The 20,106-nt window shown below is 53.6% G+C and overlaps 1 protein-coding gene across 3 annotated transcripts; it reads right to left on the bottom strand.

Annotated features, from left to right (window-relative positions):
• Positions 1–31: 31 nt before the first annotated feature.
• On the bottom strand, positions 32–19,925 carry DRG2 (developmentally regulated GTP binding protein 2). Of its 3 annotated transcripts, none has more exons than XM_010367678.2 (13): positions 19,705–19,901; positions 13,928–14,088; positions 9,516–9,605; positions 8,800–8,860; positions 8,166–8,256; positions 7,445–7,517; positions 7,221–7,311; positions 6,307–6,404; positions 5,901–5,977; positions 4,142–4,230; positions 3,332–3,390; positions 1,521–1,574; positions 32–845 (listed from the first exon to the last, which is right to left on the bottom strand). In XM_010367678.2, exons 1-13 carry the CDS (start codon positions 19,766–19,768, stop codon positions 759–761), a joined length of 1,095 nt encoding a protein of 364 aa, XP_010365980.1. In that variant the 5' UTR covers positions 19,769–19,901; the 3' UTR covers positions 32–758. The 3 variants fall into 3 exon arrangements, with proteins under 3 accessions (XP_010365980.1, XP_030778523.1, XP_030778522.1); XM_030922663.1 differs by having other exon boundaries at positions 33–845; positions 13,933–14,088; positions 19,705–19,925; XM_030922662.1 differs by lacking the exon at positions 9,516–9,605 and having other exon boundaries at positions 33–845.
• Between the last annotated feature and the right edge of the window lie 181 nt (positions 19,926–20,106).

Here is a 20,106-nt window from a genome sequence, read left to right as displayed (position 1 = left end):
AAGTTTACAAAGTGTTCTCAGTCTGAACAGGAACCGTTTTCAATCCTTTATTTCAGAAAGGAGAGCCAGAAGAACTGGGGACTTAGAAAATACAGATCCTAAACTCAGAAGTCCCTGACCCAGGCATGCAGAGCCAGGGTCCTGAGGTTTTGTGCTGGGCAGGGGCTGCCCTGGGAGGGGGATATAGGGGGAGGCACTTGAAGACAGCCCTTAGGCTGTGAAGGGTGTCAGCTGGGCCTCTGAAGCCACTAACCTCTGGTTCCCATCATGGAGAGCCCTGTGTGGGGGACCCAAGGGGGCTTCCTCCTGGAAGGGCCCCCACCCCAAGTGTCAGAGAAGCTGGCACGAACTGAGGGAGTGAGGTGCCGTGACAGCAGCCACAGCCCCCGGGGACCCAGGCAGGCCCAGCTACCAGCCTGGCACTGAGCATGCCATCTGCTTTAGGTCCCAGCTGGCAGGCAGGTGGGCAACTTGCTCCCAGTGCAGGGGGCTGGCGGCACAGATGCAGGCTCAGCACTGCAAACTCAAAACCCCCGTGCGAGGGCTCAGTCTTATGGGAAATGCCTCCAGCTGAGACCCTCTGCCCCGACACCCTCTTCATCTGCCTACTGAAGAAACTTCTGTAAATAGCAGAGACTTGAGGGACCCCTTCCTGGGGTACATGTATTTGTATTTTTCTGTTTGGGTGTTTGTGTGTCCCAGTGGGACCAGCTCCCCAGGGAGAGGAGGCAGGTGGGCAGGAGGCCTGGTGGGCGCTGTTACTTCTTCACGATCTGGATGACGTCCTCGTGCTCCATGGTGTGGGTCAGCCCCACCCGCTGCGGACTGTACTTGGTGCTGGTGCCCTGGGTGAGGAATGGGGGCAGAAGGGTCACCTCAGCCTGGACTGGCCAAGGCCATGGAAGATATCCCCAGGTGTGTGTGTCCTGGTGGGGGTGAATGCCATGGCGTAAGGTGGGGGCCTCAGGCAGCAGGACGTCCGCAGTGGTCTGACCATCCCTGATCTCAAAGGTAGGGGAGGGCCAGGCACAGTGGCTAATGCCTGTAATCCCAGCACTTCTGGAGGCCAAGGTGGGAGGATCGCTTGAGCTCAGGAGTTTGAGACAGCCTGGGCCAGATAGCGAAACCCCGTCTCCATGAAAAATTAGCCAGGCATGGTGGTGTGTGCCTGTAGTCCCAGCTACGTGTGATGCTGAGGTGGGAGGACTGCTTGAGCACAGATGTCAAGGCTGCAGTGGGCCATGATGGTGCCACTGCACTCCAGCCTGGGAGACAGAGCCAGACTCTGCCTCAAAAAAAAAAAAAAAAAAAAAAAAAAAAAGCAAACACCAGAAAAAAGAAAGGGTGGGGAAGGCCCATGTCTACCCTGGGTTGGTGTGTACATTCTATGTAGGACAGACACACAGGCCCCACAGGAAGGGCAGGAACACCACGCAGAGAGTGTGAACGCCTTGCTCCATGCCTAACCCAGGGGCTGTCCTGGGTCTAACCCCCTGCTCGCCTTCCACCCAGAAACTCACCCACACCAGGGCGTACTTGAACTGGCTGGCGAGTGACCGGTGGATGCGGTGGCACTGGAGGACAAGAGAGAGAGTTAGGTAGAGGTGAGGCTCCCCATAACCCCATCCCAAGCTTGGCCACACATTCAAAGCTCAGGACACAGGCTAAGAGGCAGCAGTTCCTGCGGCAGGTGCCCACACAGTCCGGGCCTTGTGTAGAGGACTGACACGTGCTCAATTCGCACACAGCCACCCAATCACAGCTGCAGGTGGCCCTGCCATTCCCACTCCTGGTCTGCCAGCTATGGTGCCTAGTTAGGAATATTCCCACAGCCACCAGGGGAAGGTCAGGGGCCTGGCTGCTAGTGGCCCTCTGCCTGCCTTGCCTGAACAGATGCTCCTTCAGAATGGGACAGGTGACAGCTTGGAGTCTCCCTGGCTTGGTCACTGTCTCTCACTCCTCCTGGCCCCACCTGTGGCCTGAAGCTTCCCACACATCATATCACCCCCAACTCCCAGGGCAGCGTATACCCTTCAGTGTTCCTTGGTAGGGATGAAGGTCCCAGGGGTCCCAGAGGTCACATGAAACTGGAAGGAGACCCTGGAGGAGGCATCCAGCAATTGCCCCGAGAGTGTGGACCTCTGGTTGTCACGCTGACGGTGGCACATGGAGGGCGGTGGGGAGGGGACTCTGCAATTGTGCAATGTGACTCCTCCTCCCACATGCCCACAGGTCTTCCAGGCCCTGGTGGGAGACCCAACGCCTCAGCCCAGCGTCCCGAGGGCGAAGGCCAGCACCAGGCCTGCAGAAACACTTCCCTGACACAGATGGAAAGGTGGCTGATTCTGGTCTGCAAATGGGTTTTATTTTACTCAGCTTGCCCAGCATTGCCACTTGTGAGTGACTGAAGGGATTCAGGAGGGTAATCGTTAGTCTCCTTGGCTCCTCCTGCTGTGACCTCAAGCCTAGGCCCTGAGGGAGATGGGACTTTGCCTGGCCTCATTTGTTTAATACCTCCAGGGTGGCACTCAGAGACCTGGGGCTGGGCTTGTGGAATGAATGAATGTGCAAGACCAGATTGCAGGCCCAGCGACCACTGTCCTAAGGGGCTGCAGGGATAGCTGGGTCTACAGCGTCCCTTGCCTACAGGATACAGATCTGGAGAAGAAATGAGCTTGAGGAAAACAACACCAGGAAAGCATCAGCCCAGGAGGACGGCCATGTGACCCGAAGCCTGACCACCATCTGTGCCTGCAGGCTCATGTTCAGGTGACGGAATCCTGGACAGGGAAAGGCAGTCTCTTGCTCCCTAAGCCCAGAGCACCTCCCCTGGGGCCTGTGCATGCCTGCTCCCCTAGCTGGGATGCTCCCCACCCCAACTCTTCACTACCAGACCTTCTAGTCCTACAAGCCAGCTCAGGTTGCCTCCTTGAAGCTGCTGTCCTGACCTCTGTGTTGAGCTGGCGCCACTCCCCACTCTCCTTGACGGATGCCTGAATGGCATGGGAGCAGGGTTACTGGCATCTATGCAGTGCCAGGCAGCATGCTGAGTGTCCTACATGCTGGACCTCGTTCAATGTGTCCTCCTGACTACCTGCGGGGGGCGGGCAGGCAGCACACCCTGCTCATAGGAGAGGTCAGAGCCTCAGCACACAGCTAGGAAGGGGTGCTACAGACGCAGCCCCAGGTTGTCCAACGCCAGAGCCTGCATTGACATCTGAGAGTGAGATCAGCAGAGCCCACCCCCAGCCCAGGGCACGTCAGGCAGAACAGAGTCCCAAGGGGCACGCAGAGCTCCCACCCCTTGTCACACCAGGTCTTGTCAACTCACCACATGCTCCACCGAGGCCCCTTTCCGGAGAATGATGGCATCTGTGAAGTCCGGCCTCTCTGCAGGGCAGGATGGGGAGAGCGTCAGCCACATATCAGGGCCCACACTGCCGCCTCGTGATTCTGCACGAGGGAAGAGCTGGCCACAGAGGCCCTTTCGGTCTCCTTGCCTTGGTCTAACCTCCCCCTGACATCCAGCATGCCCTCCGCATAGATCCCTGTGCCATCTTCTACGAACTTGACCTTAACACAGTGACTCAAAATAAATAAAAACTCTAGGATTCACAGTGCCTGCCACCCATCTGCCGTGACAGCACCGAGAGAGACCAGGACCTGGACTGAACGGGCAGGGTGCGAAGAGATGCTGGAGTCTAGTGAGGGAAGCTGCAGCTCAATCCTTGCTGCCAAGATCAGGGTTGATGCAAACTGCTCCAAATTCAGCAGTTGGAACCCCAGGGCGTGTGTGTGTGTGTGTGTGTGTGCAACAGGAGGATGGGCAGGAGTCAGACATGGGGACGGCTCCTGTGGATTCAGGTCCCTAATGCTCCTGCAGTGGGGCCTGTCACTGTGAGGGGAGGTCAGGAGGGCACTGACTGCTACAGCCAGTGGGGACCCCAAGGTAGCCTTGCCCCACCAGGGTACCCTCAAAACCAGCAGTGCCCAGTGCTGAGAAGGGAAAAGAGCTGAGATGTGTCTAGACAAGCCAGGCCAGAGCCAGTGCCGGGGTCTCTGGGCACCACACACTGGCCTGGCAGCCTTCTAGGGAGGATGAAGCTCAGCTTGTTGCTCAGCTACGTGCAGTGCAACTCACGTCCTCTCTTCTTGGTGTAGATACAGGTCAGGGCCAAGTACTCCCAAAGCATCTCCAGCAGATAGTCCAGGTTCAGCTTCATGCCGCAGCTGCAAAGAGGCCAGTCAGGCAGGGGCCCCTGTGAGTTCAGAGGCTGGGGTCCCCACTTCTCACTATTGGAGGGGACAACTTCCAGTGGCCAGGCGGCCCGCTGGTACCCACAGGGAAACAAGCCCATTACTCTGATGGCAGCTTGATGTTTCTGCTGCCAGTGCCTCTGGGCACCAATCATGGTCACACTCAACCAGGGTCAGCATCTCTCCTAGGGGCTGGCAAGCCCGTGCTCTGTGGAGGGTCACAGCATGTGTGATTGATGAAGGGCTGCCGTGGGGAGATGGTCGGGGGCTGTGACGGGACCATGGGCAAATGCTAGGAACCCTGACACCCCAAGTTCACTCCTTGTTGAGAGGAGCGATGGACTTCCAGGAAGTCCAGCAGGGATTTCAGCAAGGAGAGGATAACCAAGGCTCTGGAGGCACCAGGCCTGGGTGGACTGTGGCTTGAAGGTTTGCAGCGTGACCCTGAGCTGTGTCCTGACCTCTATAGAGCTGTTCTAAGCACAAGCAGGTAAAGGTGTAGAAGCTCTCACGCCCTGAGGCAGCCCCTCAAAGGCCTGGGACACAGCAAGGGGAGAGGAGCTGAGGCTGTGCTGTAGGACGGACACTATTCTCTGTGGTGGCTACAACCACCACAAAATGGTCCTTGTGCTCAGGCCGGGACCCTCATCCATCATTTGCACTGTCCAGCCTCTTGGTCCCTGAGCTCTCAGTACTGTCGGCCAAGCTTCACTGTGAAGCTGCAGAGCACCCGCTCCCAGCCAGGAAACCAGCAAAGTGGAGCACCTGAATCAGTCTGCCCCAAAGAGGAGCCTGCCAAGCTGTGGTGGCAAGTGAACAATCAGCCAGAGTGCAGGCAGTACCCCAGGGACCCACCCTGCAAAGGAGGTGGGCCTGAGAACATTAGTTTCCTTTTCCCCTTTGAGCTGTGGTCAGACAGAAGCCACACCTTCCAGAGCACCAGGAGAGGTAAGCTCACACCCAGGGCTTCTTGCGGGGACCTTGGTTCACTACTAAGTTAAGAAGCCTCTTTTTTTTTTTGAGATGGAGTCTTGCTCTGTCGCCCAGGCTGGAGTGCAGTGGCACGATCTCGGCTCACTGCAACCTCCGCCTCCCGGGTTCAAGTGATCCTCCTGCCTCAGCTTCCTGAGGAGCTGGGACTACAGGAGCATGCCACCACACCCGGCTAATTTTTGTATTTTTAGTAGAGACAGGGTTTCACCATGTTGGCCAGGATGGTCTAGATCTACTGACCTCACGATCCACCCGCCACGGCCTCCCAAAGTGCTGGGATTACAGGCGTGAGCCACCGCATCTGGCCTAAGTTAAGAAGCCTCTTAACCATTTAACCTTGGTTGATGAAATCCTTCTGTTTTCTTAACCAAAGTCCATAAGACATCACCCACCCTGCCCATGGCAATTCACAACTGGAACGGGCCAATGCCTCCAGCAGCTATGAAGGAGACCCTCCTGCAGTGTCTCCTTGGCCTCATGGACAAAGTGCTCTGCTCTGGGCAGGAAGTCCTGGGTTCCATGAGGGCTGTGTGCTGCTGGAGGCTGTGCTGGCTTTTCCTCCTCCACAGCCAAAGTGGCTGGCAGGCCTGACGACTGGGGTCAGAACCTAGAGCAAGGACAGCAGAGTGGCAGGATGCCAGCGGCCTCACCTGATGACCACACTGTTGGGTTTTCGGGCCAGGCGGTCCACCTCTTCCATGGAGATCTGGTCAATTTTGTTATAAACCTGAGATTGAGAAGGTGGAGGCCGGTGCTGAGGATAGGAGCAAGGCATCCAGGAAAGGGCCCTCCATCACCCTGTGCTGGCTGCAGCCCTTCCTTGGAGAGCTGAGTCTACGCCCTCCCTTCCCTTGCTGCCTCAGGGTAGGGAAGCTGGGCTGGAACCCTGGTTTCAAGCTCTCCATGTCTGTAAGATTCAAGCAGCCACTGAGGTGAGGGGAGGGGAGGGGAGAGCCTCAAACTCTTTCTGCTTCTCTCACAAGGTTCCGGGCGCTGAGGAAATGCATGTGGTGGAAAGGCCGAGTGGCCAGGCCAGGGTTCCCCTCCTGCACTTACATACAGGCAGGGCATGTACACCCGGTTGCCCACGATCACATCGATGAACTCGTCTGGGGAGCAGTCTTCTCGGAAGAGCACTTCTGCGTTGAAGATCTCTGAGGGGCTCTGATTAAGGACAACCTGTGTACCAGCTGCCCCTGTCCCTCCTCAGCGGAGGGCCCCAAAGAGCCGGGCAGGAAATATGCTGGCTGCATGGGATCTTGGCGGTTATCTGCTTGTGAGGTTTTACAAGATTGTAATGCTTTGGAAGCCTTCTTTTCTCTTCCCCAGAGGGACTACAATACATAAAAGTTTCAATCAACACAGGGTTTTAATCTTGACAGCTAGGCAGGGAGAAAAATGTACCTCCTAGAATCCCCAAAGCCCCTCAGGGGAAGCCTGGGTTTTAGCACCAGGAGCATCTGAAAACTGGTCGAACCCAGCTTCTCCTGTGCAGGACTCCAGTGGGGGCCATCCTGCCTCTGCTCGCCCACCTCTGGCAACGAGGGGCTCACAGCTCACTCTAAGAGATCTCCATATGCCAGGCATAAGTCTGCCTGAGGACCTACCCTATCCCCAGGGCCCCAGAACCCAACCAGCCCCCAACCTTGCTTTAGAGGCACCATCCACTCCCCAGCTCTCCCTGGGGCTTCTCCAGGCTAGGAACCCCCCATCATCAGAGGCTGTTTCCCATGACATCTTTTTCTTCCAGATGTCATCTGGCTACCACAGTGCCCAGTACTCGGTGAGGAGCCAGGAAGTCATTGTCAAGTGCATGGCTGCAGCCCTGGCAATCTGGAGCTTGCCCAGAGGCTGGTCGAATGGACAGCAGGGGCAGTGGGGGTGACCTGCTGCCACCCTGCGCCACAAGGCCTCCTGTCTTGGTCAGCACCCCCGCTGCCCTCCCTCACGTGTCTTTCAGGGAAGGATACTGTATTCGTGCAGGATGAGCTGCACCAGCTTTTCCGAGCACTGGGTCAGCGTGACTGTCGAGTTAAAGGAGATGCCACCGCCCTTCTTGGGCTGAAAGAGGAGAGAGGGACGGGGAGAACTGCTAACCGAGGGGCCACAGCAACGGTCCCACAGCCTCAGTCGCCGGCCAATGCAGTCTCAAAACTGCCACACCCCTGGCCTGCAGGCCCGAGAGGTGCCTCACCTTGAAGTAGATGTTAGGCTTGTGCTTATTGAGGCGGATGCCCACAGACTCCAGCTCCTTCTCCAGCAGAGACCTAGGCAGAGCGCCCCACAAGCCCTTCACAGGCTGCCCACAGAGGCAGGCTGCACAGCCTCCCTGTTACGCAGGACATCACTGCCCACCCCGACAGAGACTGACTCTCTCCTCACCCCCTTCCCCAGCAACCCGGAGAACACTCCTTCCCAATGCCCCAGAGCTGCAGGGAGCTTTAAACTCTGCCACAGTCCCAGAGGGAACCGGTCCGGTTTACAGTCGGCATGCACAGGCAAGTGGCGGAGCCCCCACGAGGTGACCACATGAGGGTACTCCTTCTGGTCCCAAGGAAGCAGGCCTGGTGTGCCCCTCTGCCAGGACGTGGGATGAACAATGCTTCTGTGCTTGGGGCTGGGCTTCTGGCAGGTTCTGGGCAGTGATGGGGCACCTGTGCCTCTGAACAGGAAGCAGAGCCAGGCCAAGCCCCTTGGCCCCCAGCCCCAAGATATCTTGCCTCTGTGCTGGCTGGACACAAGCCTTGAGGAGAAGATGCCACAGGCTGGGTGGTGTTGGGTTTAGTCTGTGAAAAGTCCTACCACTACTCTCACATTCGAGAGGGCCAAGCACCCACAGGCTGCCCAGTACGAGCTCAGGGACACATCGGCCCTCCCCAGACATGTGAGCCTGCCCCATGCCCCACCCTGCGGACCTCTGCACCTCTCCCTTGGTGGCATCCAGCATCATGATGACGACGTCAGCTGTGCGTGCCACAGCGATCACCTGCCGGCCACGGCCTTTTCCTGGATGGGTGGGAGGGATGGAATTACATACACGAACCCATGTGACCACTACCCAGCCCACGGCGCCCTGGACTCCTGTCCTTTACAGACCTACCAGAGGCTCTGCCACATACCAGCACAAGCTGATTGATTTTACTGGCATTTTTCTTTAATCCACGTGTTTTACTCACAGAGACTTATTTCAGAAGAAAATCCGACACCCACCATCATAAAAGGAGTAACAGGATAATGACGGCTGTCCTATGCCCACCCCTACCATGTGGCAGGCCCCAGGCTAAATGCCTGAAAACTATGCTGCAAATTAAGTATGATCATGCCCATTCTACAGCTGAGGAAACTGAAGCTTGGCTTAGAGATACCCAATCACTTGCCCAAGATCACAAAGCTAGTTTGGTGCCAAGGATTTGAACTGGAACCTGTCTTTTCTGGAAAGCGGGATAATAGACCAGGGATCCAGAGTGACCTCCATGACAGCCACACCCAGTTTCAACAATCAGTAACAGAGCTCCATCCTGCCTCCCACACACCTGCCCTGCCTCCCACCTTGGGCTGCGCCTTCAATGATTCCAGGAAGGTCCAGGAGCTGGATGTTGGCGCCTTTGTACTAGGATGCAGAAGAGAAGAAAGGTAAGGCAAGGCTGGGCCTCCACTGGGAAGGTCCTGCCTGGATCTGGGACATCTGGAATGGCCCCAGGGCTCAGGGGCTGAGGGAAACCCAGGTGCAAACCTGTGGCCAAGCCCAAGCCTCGTCACTATTCCAGCCCAGTGCACACCACAGCCTATGAGCTGAGTAGCCTCCTAGGGAGGGCTCAGGATCTCCCAGTCCCACGATACTCATCGCTGATAGTACCAGGACTTCACAAATAAATTGCATCACCGTGGGAACTTAAGGCCACAGCACCCAGCTGCCCAAAGCAAACACAGCCCAAGGTAGTGAAGCTTCATGGGGAGGAAGAAGGATCCAGCCAAGCAGCAATTAGTGACCAGACCTGCAGTGGTGTTGGGGAGGAGAGCACAGGGGGCGCCAGGCAGAGTAGCCACATGCTGGCCTCACCTCCTGGTTCCAGGCCCCACCAGGCATCTCTGGGGTTCAGCAGCTAGGATCCCCAGAATTGTCAGTGCTGGAGGGCAAAGCAACTCAGTCCAGAGCCTGTCCTGACATGGGGATATCCACCCTGACTCACACACGGCGGGCACAGGCACAAGTCCAAACACAAGCACACGTCCCTTCTCCTTCTGGGCCCGGCACACCCACTTACTTCAATGACCCCAGGAATACACGTCAGAGTGGTGAACTCATAGGACGCTGCCTCGCTGGCCGTGGAGGTCATCAGACTCAAGAATGTGGACTAGGAGAAAAGGAGGTCATTGCACTGAGGAGCCTTGTGTCTGGCCTTCTGGGAGAGGCCCCAGGGGCGGGGGGCCTGCAGGTGCAGGCAGCAGGAGGAGCCCCTCTCAACCTTGGCTGGGTGACCTAGATGGCTATGAAGAGACCTCCCAGCTGGAGGGCTCACCTCTGGCCCTGTCCTGGATGGGTCGGACACCAGAGGGTCTATCTGTTCCTTGGCGGCCTCAGGACCGTCTTGGGTAGAGGCAGGGATCTGGATTCTGAGGGGGTTCCCCACATACATCAGGAGCCTCCCCTAGCCCCACACAATTCTCCAGGCCCTCCTGGCCCCAGAGAACTTTAAGCAGGTAGCAGTCCCATGGCACTCATGGAACCAGTACCCAGACGTGCTGTGCACCTAGGGAGGGTGTGAGGAGCTGTACAAGGAGACGCCAACCTCCTGGGCTGAAGCAGAGACAGCTGACAGGAAAGGTGCCTCAGGGAGGGAGTGGGGAACTGGGAAGATGTGGATGTGACCACTCAGGCCACCGTTCACTGTGGCTGGGAGTTGGAGAAACCTGCCTTTGAATCCTGCCTCTGCCGGGGTATCCTGGGATTGGGCAGGAAACTCCATACTCTCAGCTCAGGGTCTTTACATGTAGAATGGGCACGAACCCAGTCCCTCCCTCATAGGACTGCACAGGGATTGAAAAGGTAAGGACCAGGATATGCCTCGCTCCAAACACTGTAACATCTCAGTGATAGATGCTGTGGCTGAGAAGACCAGCCAAGCAGTGGGCAGACCCAGGGAGGGAAGAAACCCAGCCCCAGGCCTCCTGCTCCATCCTAATCAGCAGGGCCCCAGGAACAAGAAGCCTGAGACTCTGAGTTGCAGGGCCAGCTATCCAGACCCTGTCTTCTGGCTGACTGGCAGGAAGACAGGGGCACACCTCCCCAAGGCACCCTTAGACCTCTCAAGCCCAGAATGTGGCATGCGATGGAAATACATCGAGTCCTCAAATCCAGAAATCCTCAGCCTTGGAGACCTCCTGGAAACTCAAGAAATGATGAAAACCTGGTGGAGTGGACAGGTATGGATAGACAGGGTGGCCCCAACAGGCAGCCAATGGCTGTTGAGACACCCAGCAACCAACCTTGGGGCAACTCCCTGATTCTGTCTGGCCCCTGTGAGTAAGAACTGGGCCCTCCCATGGTGGGAGAGCCTATACTCCCAATAAGGCAGGTGGGATCTGCCACGGGCCCAGACTTCAAGGGTAACTAGAGCAGCTTCTCTATCAATCTCTGTCTCTCTGATACATATACCAATCATATAGGCAGACAGTACAACAAACAAAACTAAACACTGCCCAGCCTGCATGCAGCAAGCATTCAAGGAAAGGTAGCTGCTACCACCTTCCCCTATGCCTGGCCCAGAGCAATGGAAACTGGGTGTGGGCTCAAATTGTTCATCTGAACTGAGTTTGAAGCTGCTCCCCAGCACTTGTCCAAGAGCTCTGGTTGTTGCTCACTTGGCCTATATTCTAGCAACCTCCCCACTGTCCCACTTCCACCTTGCCCTGCTGTAGCCTGCTATCTACACAACAGCCAGAGTGATTCTGTAAAAAAAGTAAGTCAGCGCCCAGATGGTGGTTTCTAATGCTATTCTCCAATCAAAGGAACCAGGGCTCCTTGGAGAAATGGCAGATTCTAGGCCAGGGCAGGGAATATACAAAATGAGCTTGAGGCATCTTGCAGTGTCAGAAAGTGAGCAAGTGCTGGAAAAACACAATGGCAGAAGTACATCAAAGAAGCCAACTAAAATAGCTCCAAAGTTAAAACCATTTGAGCAGCAAAATAACATGGTATGGGTGTAGACCCCAAAGCACAAAGTAAACCCCACAAGTCCATACGGATATCAATAAATGATTGAATAAAACAAATGAATGGGAGAAGAGAGACACATCTCCCATGCAGAAGAATTCCAAACAGTTTCTGTAGATGCTCCCCTCAAGCAGGCGATGGAATTGGGCTGCACACAGTCACCTCCCTCCCCAAAGCAGTGTGGCAAGGGGAGAAGAGAGTGTCTCATGGTGGAGAAACCTGACACACCTCAGCCAGGTGGTCAAGATCAAAATCAGCAGGGGTAAGTCATGTTGACAGTATGTGCCCTTCATGTGATGTGATAAAAATGGCACTTTACCTCTGTGGTCTTCCTTGCTAAACTATAACCTCAGATTAACCACAAAAAAAAAAAAAACACTGGACACACCCCAACTGAAGGACTTTCTATAAAATATGGGAATGGTACTCCTTGAAACTGTCAAGGTTATCAAATCAAGGCAAGTATAAGGAACTGTCTAGAAGAGCCTAAGGAGACATAACAACTGAACTGTGATGTGGGATCTCAGGACAGAAAAAGGACAGTGGGGAGGAGCTAAGGAAATCTGCATAAAGCATGGACTTGAGGCAAGAACAGATCAACATTCATTGGTATAAAAGGTTAACTGCCAGGGAAAATGGGTGTGGGGTATACAGGAACTCTGTACTACCTTTGCAACTTTTCTGTAAATCCAAGACTATTCTAAAATAAAAAGTTTATTTTAGGCCGGGTGCAGTGGCTCACACCTATAATCCCAGCAGTTTGGGAGGCTAAAGGGGGTGGATCACCTGATGTCAGGAGTTCAAAACCTGCCTTGCCAACATGGTGAAACCCCGTCTCTACTAAAAAAGGATACAAAAAATTAGCTAGGCGGGTTGGCGCATGCCTGTAATCCCAGCTACTTGGGAGGCCGAGGCAGGAGAATTGCTTGAACCTGAGAGGCGGAGGTTGCAGTGAGCTGAGATCACGCCATTGCACTCTAGCCTGGGCAACAAGAGTGAAACTACACCTCAAAAAAAAAAAGCCGATCAGACATATCTCTTTTCTGCTCAAAACTCTGCAATGATGTTTATCTTATGCCTCACATAAAAAGTAAATCACGCCGGGAGCGGTGGCTCACACCTATAATCCCAGCACATTGGGAGGCTGAAGTGGGCAGATCACCTGAGGTCAGAAGTTTGAGACCAGCCTGGACAACGTGGTGAAACCTAATCTCTACTAAAAATGCAAAAATCAGGGGGTCGTGGCGGTGGGCACCTGTAATCCCAGCTACTCGGGAGGCTGACTGATAACTGCTTGAACTCAGGAGATAGAGGTTGCAATGAGCTGAGATTGTGCCACTGCACTCCAGCCTGGGTGACAGAGCGAGACTCCATCTCAAAAAAAAAAAAAAAATTAACCAATATAGATTGTACACTAAACAGAGCAACTTTCAGAAGAAACCTTTTTTTTTTTTTTTTTTGAGATGGAGTTTTGCTCTTGTTGCCCAGGCTGGAGAGCAACGGCACAATCTCGGCTCACCACAACCTCTGCCTCCCGGGTTCAAGCGATTCTCCTGCCTCAGCCTCCCGAGTAGCTGGGATTACAGGCATGTGCCACCACGCCTGGCTAATTTTCTATTTTTAGTAGACACAGGGTTTCTCCATGTTGGTCAGGTTAGTCTCGAACTCCTGACCTCAGGTGATCCACCCCCCGCTCGGCCTCCCAAAGTGCTGGGATTACAGGCATGAGCCACCGCACCCAACCGAAGAAACTTAAAAACTCTGCAGTTTCATTTTTCAGTCCAAGCCAGGGTCCTTCCGGCCACCCATAAGCCCCTATCCTCTCTGTCTTCTCCCCTCCTGGCGCTCCTCAGGGAGCCACCTGGGCCTCCCTGGACACTAAGCAAGTGCCTGCCTAAGGGCCTCTGTGCTGACTGTTCCCTCTGTCTGGAATGTTCTCACCCAGGACTCTGCAAGCTCCCTCACTTCCTTCAGGCCCATGCCCAAATACTCACTCGCCAGAGAAACCTGCCGGGACCTGTCGTAACTAGCAGACCTTCGCCCTGTCACTCACCAGTCCAGGCTCCTCACCACTTGATACACCTCATCTTCACTTATTTACTGTCCTTTCTCTTCAAGAATGGTAGCTCTATGTGGGCAGGGACAGAGCTTTGTCTCATTCATGCTATGTCCCCAGTCCCTGGCATAGTGCCCAGCACATGACACCACTCAAGATACACACTCGAGAAGTATTTGTTCGTGATGCCTGAGTTGGAAGACCAAGTAGGGCTACATCTGCTGGCAAGAGGAAAGAGTGTCCTCCACGTTAGGATGATAAAGGGCTGGGATCTGACCCTGGGGGAGGCTAGGTCTTCTGTGTCCCCGGAGCTAAGCAGAAAGGCAGCGAGAAGAGCCTGGATGGTCACCTGTTTGAAAGATGACTTCCTGCTTTCCTCCCCGAGGCCCACACTGACCATCACTGACCTTACCCACAGAGGGAAATCCAATCAGCGCCACACGGGCATCGCCCGACTTCATGACATCGAAGCCCTCTCCTTTGGATGAGGCTGATTTGGACGGTTCCAGGAGCTGGGCCCGATACTTGGCGAGCTTAGCTTTCAGCAGGCCCAGATGATACTCAGTGGCTAAAGGATGGAAAACAAGACAGAAAATGAGTGGCCAGGGTGTCCAAGCCCAGGGGTCAGGCAGGGCCCACACGTCGCCAAGTACTGGCTGGGAAGCAACTGCTGTCAAGGAGATCAGGAGAGGAAAAAAAAAAAAAAAACACCCTTCTGTTTAAAAGGCTCCCTTGGTTTCTCAATTCATTTAAGATAAAATCCAGTCTCTTAGGCCGGGAGCAGTGGCTGACACTTGTAATCCCAGCACTTTGAGAGGCCGAGGCGGGTGGATCACCTGAGGTCGGGTGTTTGAGGCCAGCCTGACCAACGTGGAGAAACCCTGTCTCCACCAAAAACACAAAATTAGCTGGGCATGGTGGTTCATGCCTGTAATCCCAGCTATTTGGGAGGCTGAGGCAGGAGAATTGCTTGAACTCAGGAGGCAGAGGTTGCAGTGAGCCTAGATCACGTCATTGCACTCTAGCCTTGGCAACAAGAGTGAAACTCCGTCTCAAAAATAACAAAACTTAAAAAATCCCATCTCTTTGTTGAGACCTCATCACCCTACTGAGAGCCAATGGTTCTCAACAGAGGTGGCACTGCTCCCTGGGGGGCATTCTGGAAATTCTGGGAGATATTTTCTGTTCACTTTGATGGTGAAGTCCTCATGGGCATCTACTGGGCAGGGGGCAGGGAAACCAGCTGCCCTATTAGGTGAGTCAGTCCTGCGTAGCCAAGGAGTATTGTCCCAAGTCCATGACTTGTGACATCCTAAAGGCATCCACAAAGGGAAAACCTGGGTTAGGATCACTGGGCCTAGAACCTAGCTCTGTTTATATATAATCACAGGACATTTTGTACAGTGTTAATGTACATTGAAATGTCCAGGAATGCAACTATTGTATATGAAGGGAATACTAGGTCATGCTTTGTCTGAAACTTTACCTAGAGCTGCTCACCATTCTGGGATCCCACGCTGCCATGGCAGCACCTCTTGGGGCGTAACTCAGTGGCCAACACAACACACCTGCATTGTGGCTGTCCCACCCCCAGTGATTCTACCTAAAGGCAGGAGCATTCCACTGCTTCAGGGTAACTTCGTTAGATCCTGGCAGCACTCCAGCATTTGCATATTTAAATAAATACCATTTTTATTATAAATTACTTTCCTTTTTCTTCTTCTCCTTTATATTATTAGGGTATTACATTGGTTTTTTTCAAATTCTGTGGGTACAGAAATTCTATTACTGATGAGGAATTTCATTTCAGGACTGTAAATGGTGTTATAAACTCTTTGCTCTAAAACGAGGCCGTAGTTGAGACTGAGAACCAGGATCCTATGTGACCTGGCTCCTGGCTACTTCAACGCACTCTGCTACATTCCAGACACAGTGGCTTTCTCCTCTCTCTTTTTTTAAAGAGATGGGAGTTTCATTCTGTCACTCAGACTAGAGTTCAGTGGCACGATTATAGCTCACTACAGCCTTGAACTCCTGTCTCAGCCTCCTGAATAACTCGGACTACAGGCATGTACCACCAGGACTGGCTAATTTAAAAAATGCTTTTGTAGAGATGAGGTGTTGCTATCTTGCCCAGGTCTTGAACTCCTGGCCATAAGCAATCCTCCTCCCTCAGCCTCTCAAAGTGCTGGGATTACAGGTTGGGCCACTGGGCCTAGCCTTTCTTTTTTTTCTTTTCTAGAACACGCTGACCTCATGCCTTCTTTGGGACCTTCACACTGGTGATTCTCTCCATTTCAAAGAGATCTTTCTGGAGCTGGCACATTCCCATCATTTGAGGTGCAGCTCAAATGTCACCTCTTCAAAGAGGCCTCCCCTGCCCAGTCTCAGAGTGTCCTACAGAGGTTGACAGCTTGTGTCGGAACTCCACCCTGCAATTACTGGGGCCGTTTTACTTCGGAAAAGTTAGTCTTCTTGTGCATCAGTTTCTTAAACTGCAAATAGGTTTATTAACAGTAGTAACTTCTTAGGCAGATTTCTTTTCTTTTTTTTTTTCTTTTTGAGATGGAGTCTCGCTATATCGCCCAGGCTGGAATGCTGTGGTGCAATCTCAGCTCACCACAACCTCCACCACCAGGGTTCAAGCAATTCTCCTACCTTAGCCTCCTGAGTAGCTGGGACTACAGGCACACACCATGATGCTCAGCTAATTTTTGTATTTTCAGTGGAAAAGGGATTTCTCCCATTATATATAATATATATATATATATAAAATATAATTTCTTCATGCTGGTCTCAAACTCCTGATGCCAGGTGACCCACCCGCCTCGGCCTCCTAAAATGCTGGGATTACAGGTGTGAGCCACCGACAGTCTTACTTTTGTCAGGCTGGAGTGCACAGGTGTGATCTTGGCTCACTACAACCTCCACCTCCTGGGTTCAAGACATTCTTCTGCTTCCTCCTCCCGAGTAGCTGGGACTACAGGCTGGTGCCACCACGCCTGGCTAATTTTGTAGTTTTAGTAGAGACAGGATTTCACCATGTCGCCCAGGTTGGTCTCGAACTCCTGACCTCAAGTGATCCATACACTTCGGCCTCCCAAAATGCTGGGATTACCGGCATGAGCCACTGTGCCTGACCATACTTCAGCAGATTTTTGATGGTGGAATAATGGAGAAGTTTTACAGAAAGCACTAAGAACATCGCTTAGCACACAGTAAGCACCTAATAAAAGTTGGCTATAATCTACAGTAAATTCCGTCCTTCCCCAGACCCCTTCCTGCCTCGTGAGCCAGTTTACTGTCTTCTGAAGTCTGAAAACTATCTTATTTCTTTACTTCCCTGACTCTGATAGGTCAGGAAATGGGACTGGATCCCCAGCTTCCAGCACAGGGCCCAGGCACACAGGAAATATTTTGCCAAGTGAATGTGTGAATTGATAGCAACGAGACAGGGTCAAGAATGGGTTCTGCAGCTGGGCATGGTGGCTCACACCTGCAATCCCCAACACTCCGGGAAGCCGAGGAGGGAGGACTGCTTGAGGCTGGGAGTTCAAGACCACCTTGGACAACACAGTGAGACTGTGCCTCTACAAAAAATGTAAAAATTGGCCGGGTGCGGTGGCTCACACCTGTAATCCCAGCACTTTGGGAAGCCGAAGTGGGCGGATCACCTGAGGTCGGGAGTCCGACACCAGTCTGACCAACGTGGAGAAACCCCGTCTCTACTAAAAATACAAAATTAGCTGGGCATGGTGGCGCACACCTGGGAGGCTGAGGCAGGAGAATCGCTTGAACCTGGGAGGCGGAGGTTGTGGTGAGCCGAGATCGCACCACTGCACTCCAGCCTGGGCAATAAGAGTGAAACTCCGTCTCAAAAAACAAAAAAAAGAGAAAAGAACAAAAAAATATATATGTAAAAATTAGCCCGGTGTGGTGGTGCACACCTGTAGTCCCAGCTACTCAAGAGGTGGAGGTGGGAAGATTGCTTGAATGCAGGAGTTTGAAGTTACAGTGAGCTATGATCACACCACTGCACTCCAGCCTGCACAACAGAGCAAGACTGTCTCAAAAAAAAAAGAAAAAAGGATTCAGTGTCAGTCAGGTTCACATGGCCCTTCCTGTCATCCCAGCTCCTAAAATTCTGAGCATATCTGAAGGGAAGGACTAGGTCTTAATCACCTTTACATCTCCTTTGTCTACCACACCCAAAGTGGCAGCATCTCTAGCCTCCCTGTGACTTTCCTTGGGCCTTACAGGTAATATTCCACACAGCAGCCAGAGGGAACTTTCAAGACAGAAGTCAGAATAGCCCCTCCCCTGCTTAGCACCCTGCACCAGCTCCCACTGCCTTAGAACACAACCCAGAGTCTTTCCCATGACCTATGGCTCTGCATGATCGACCCCCTCCTGTCCCATCACTGCACCCCACCCTAGTCCTGTTGATCTGTAAACAGCCACATTTGTTCCTGCCTCAGGGCCTTTGTACTAGCTGTTCTTTCTGCCAGGAACACTCTTCTCCCAGACGTTTGCATGACCAGTTCCTTCTTCTCATTCAGGTCTTAGTTGAAATGTCCCATCCTCATGGTGGTCTTCTCTATCATTTCACCTAAGCAGGCCCAATCCCCAGCCCCTCCCCACCCCTAATACTCTGCTGTATCACCCTGGTTTGTCTTCATAGTACATACTGCTGGCTGACATTATTTTATTTATTTTATTTCTGGTTTTCAGACTGTCAACTAGAAGGTCAGATCCGAGGGCTGGGATATGCCTGCTGTGTTCACTGCTTTAACCACAGTGCCTAGCACATAGTAAAGGCTCAGGAAAGATCGGCTGGGCATGGTGGCTCACGCCCAGCACTTTGGGAGGCTGAGGAGGGTGGATCACCTGAGGTTAGGAATTCAAGACCAGCCTGGGCGACATGGCGAAACCTCCTCTCTACCAAAAAAATACAAAAATTAGCTGGGTGTAGTGTTGCGTGCCTCCAGCTACTTGGAGGCGGAGGCAGGAGAATCGCTTGAACCTGGGAGGCAGAGGTTGTGGTGAGCCCAGATGGTGTCACTGCACTCCAGCCTGGGTGACTGAACAAGACTGTCACAAACAAACAAACAAACAAAAAAGATTGACAGAAGGAATGAGTCATAGAGGGCCCTCAACTCCTCAGCCTTCAAACCTAAATGGAACCAAGGGAGGGCAGACACTGGGACCAGCTATCTAGTGTTGCTTGCTTCCTTCTCCCACAAGCCTGAATGGCTAGCCACTAGCCCGGCCAATTGCTTCTCCCATTACTCTTCCATACCTGCCTTGTGATCTAGATTGCTCTCACTGTCCCATGAACACATCATGCTCACTCCCATGTCTTTGTCTCAGTAGTGGCCCCCACCTGGGAAACCCTCCCAACAACCAGCTCAAGTCCCACTTCCTCCTAGTGTCATTGTTCTCTCCTAATCTCTATTCTGTGAGTTCCTCCAGCCCTTACATTCTAAAGTCCAGATTTGAGGCTTCATTATGTATTATCTATGTTGGGTGTTTACTTTAAATACTTAGTGCTCACCATGTGCCCAGTGCTTTGTAAAGGCCATCTAATTTAACTCAGCTGTGTGCTAAGATGGCGCAGGAGAGTATCACCCCATTTACAGATGAGGACACTGAGGCTCCAAGAAGTGAAGTGACTTTCCAATGTTTTACAGAAGGTACGTGGTGGACCTGGGGTTCAAACCCAGACCTTCCAGACTCCAGAGTCCTGATTTCCTTGCTCCAGTGGGCTCTCAGCTGCTGGGTGAGGCTGTTCCTGAGAGGTCTCCTCTTGTACTTCCCAAAACAACAGGGGAGACCACCAAAGCCCCAGGCCCAGCCATCAGGAGACTGGGGTTTGAACCCTAGCTCTGCCTCTCTCTGGGTTAGATGGGTCAGATGCTTGCTCTGTGAGCTGGGATTACTCTACTTTGACACACGGTCTAGGACTGATCAGATCTCTTGGGGGCCGTTTGCAGTCAGACCTGGGTGTGAGACCCGCTCCCGCCTGGCCCTGCCTTGGGCGCGCAGGCCGGCCTCGGCACTTGTCTGGCAACTTCTCCGCGGCCTCGGATCTTGTCCCAGCATTACTGCTGGAGTTGTTCCCCCATTTTACAGACAGGAAAACTGAGGCGGGCAGAAAGGAATGTCCCGCCCGTCCGGCCCTCACCCTTGTTCTTCTGCGTCCGAGCGATCTCCTTCTCGATCTCCGAGATCTTCTCTAAGATCCCCATAGCGGCAGCAGAGCTGGGCGCACAGACGGCGGCTGCGGTGGCACCGGGAATTCCGGTCTGACGGCGGCGACAGAGGAGCGTGCGCCCGGAAGTCAAGGAGAACAGCGTTCTCGTGGGCGCCTGGTGCTCCGGGATTCAGAGTCCGGGCGAGCCAAGTTGCCAGACACTATCGGTTCCGCCCGCTGGACCGGCCAGGTTGTGGACCTCTGGGAAGGGCCGGGGCGGGGCCGGGCCATGCTGTACTGGCCCACGGCTAGGCTGGCCGGAGCAAGCAAGGAAAAGAGGGAATCTGCTCGTGATGAACCCTGAACTGCGAGTCCCTGCGCTCAGCTGACTGG

This window comes from Rhinopithecus roxellana, chromosome 19 (assembly GCF_007565055.1).
Source record: "Rhinopithecus roxellana isolate Shanxi Qingling chromosome 19, ASM756505v1, whole genome shotgun sequence".
In the NCBI taxonomy this organism is placed as follows: domain Eukaryota; kingdom Metazoa; phylum Chordata; class Mammalia; order Primates; family Cercopithecidae; genus Rhinopithecus; species Rhinopithecus roxellana.
The sequence above is the reverse complement of the archived record's forward strand: the minus strand, read 5'-3'. Positions and strand labels throughout refer to the sequence as shown.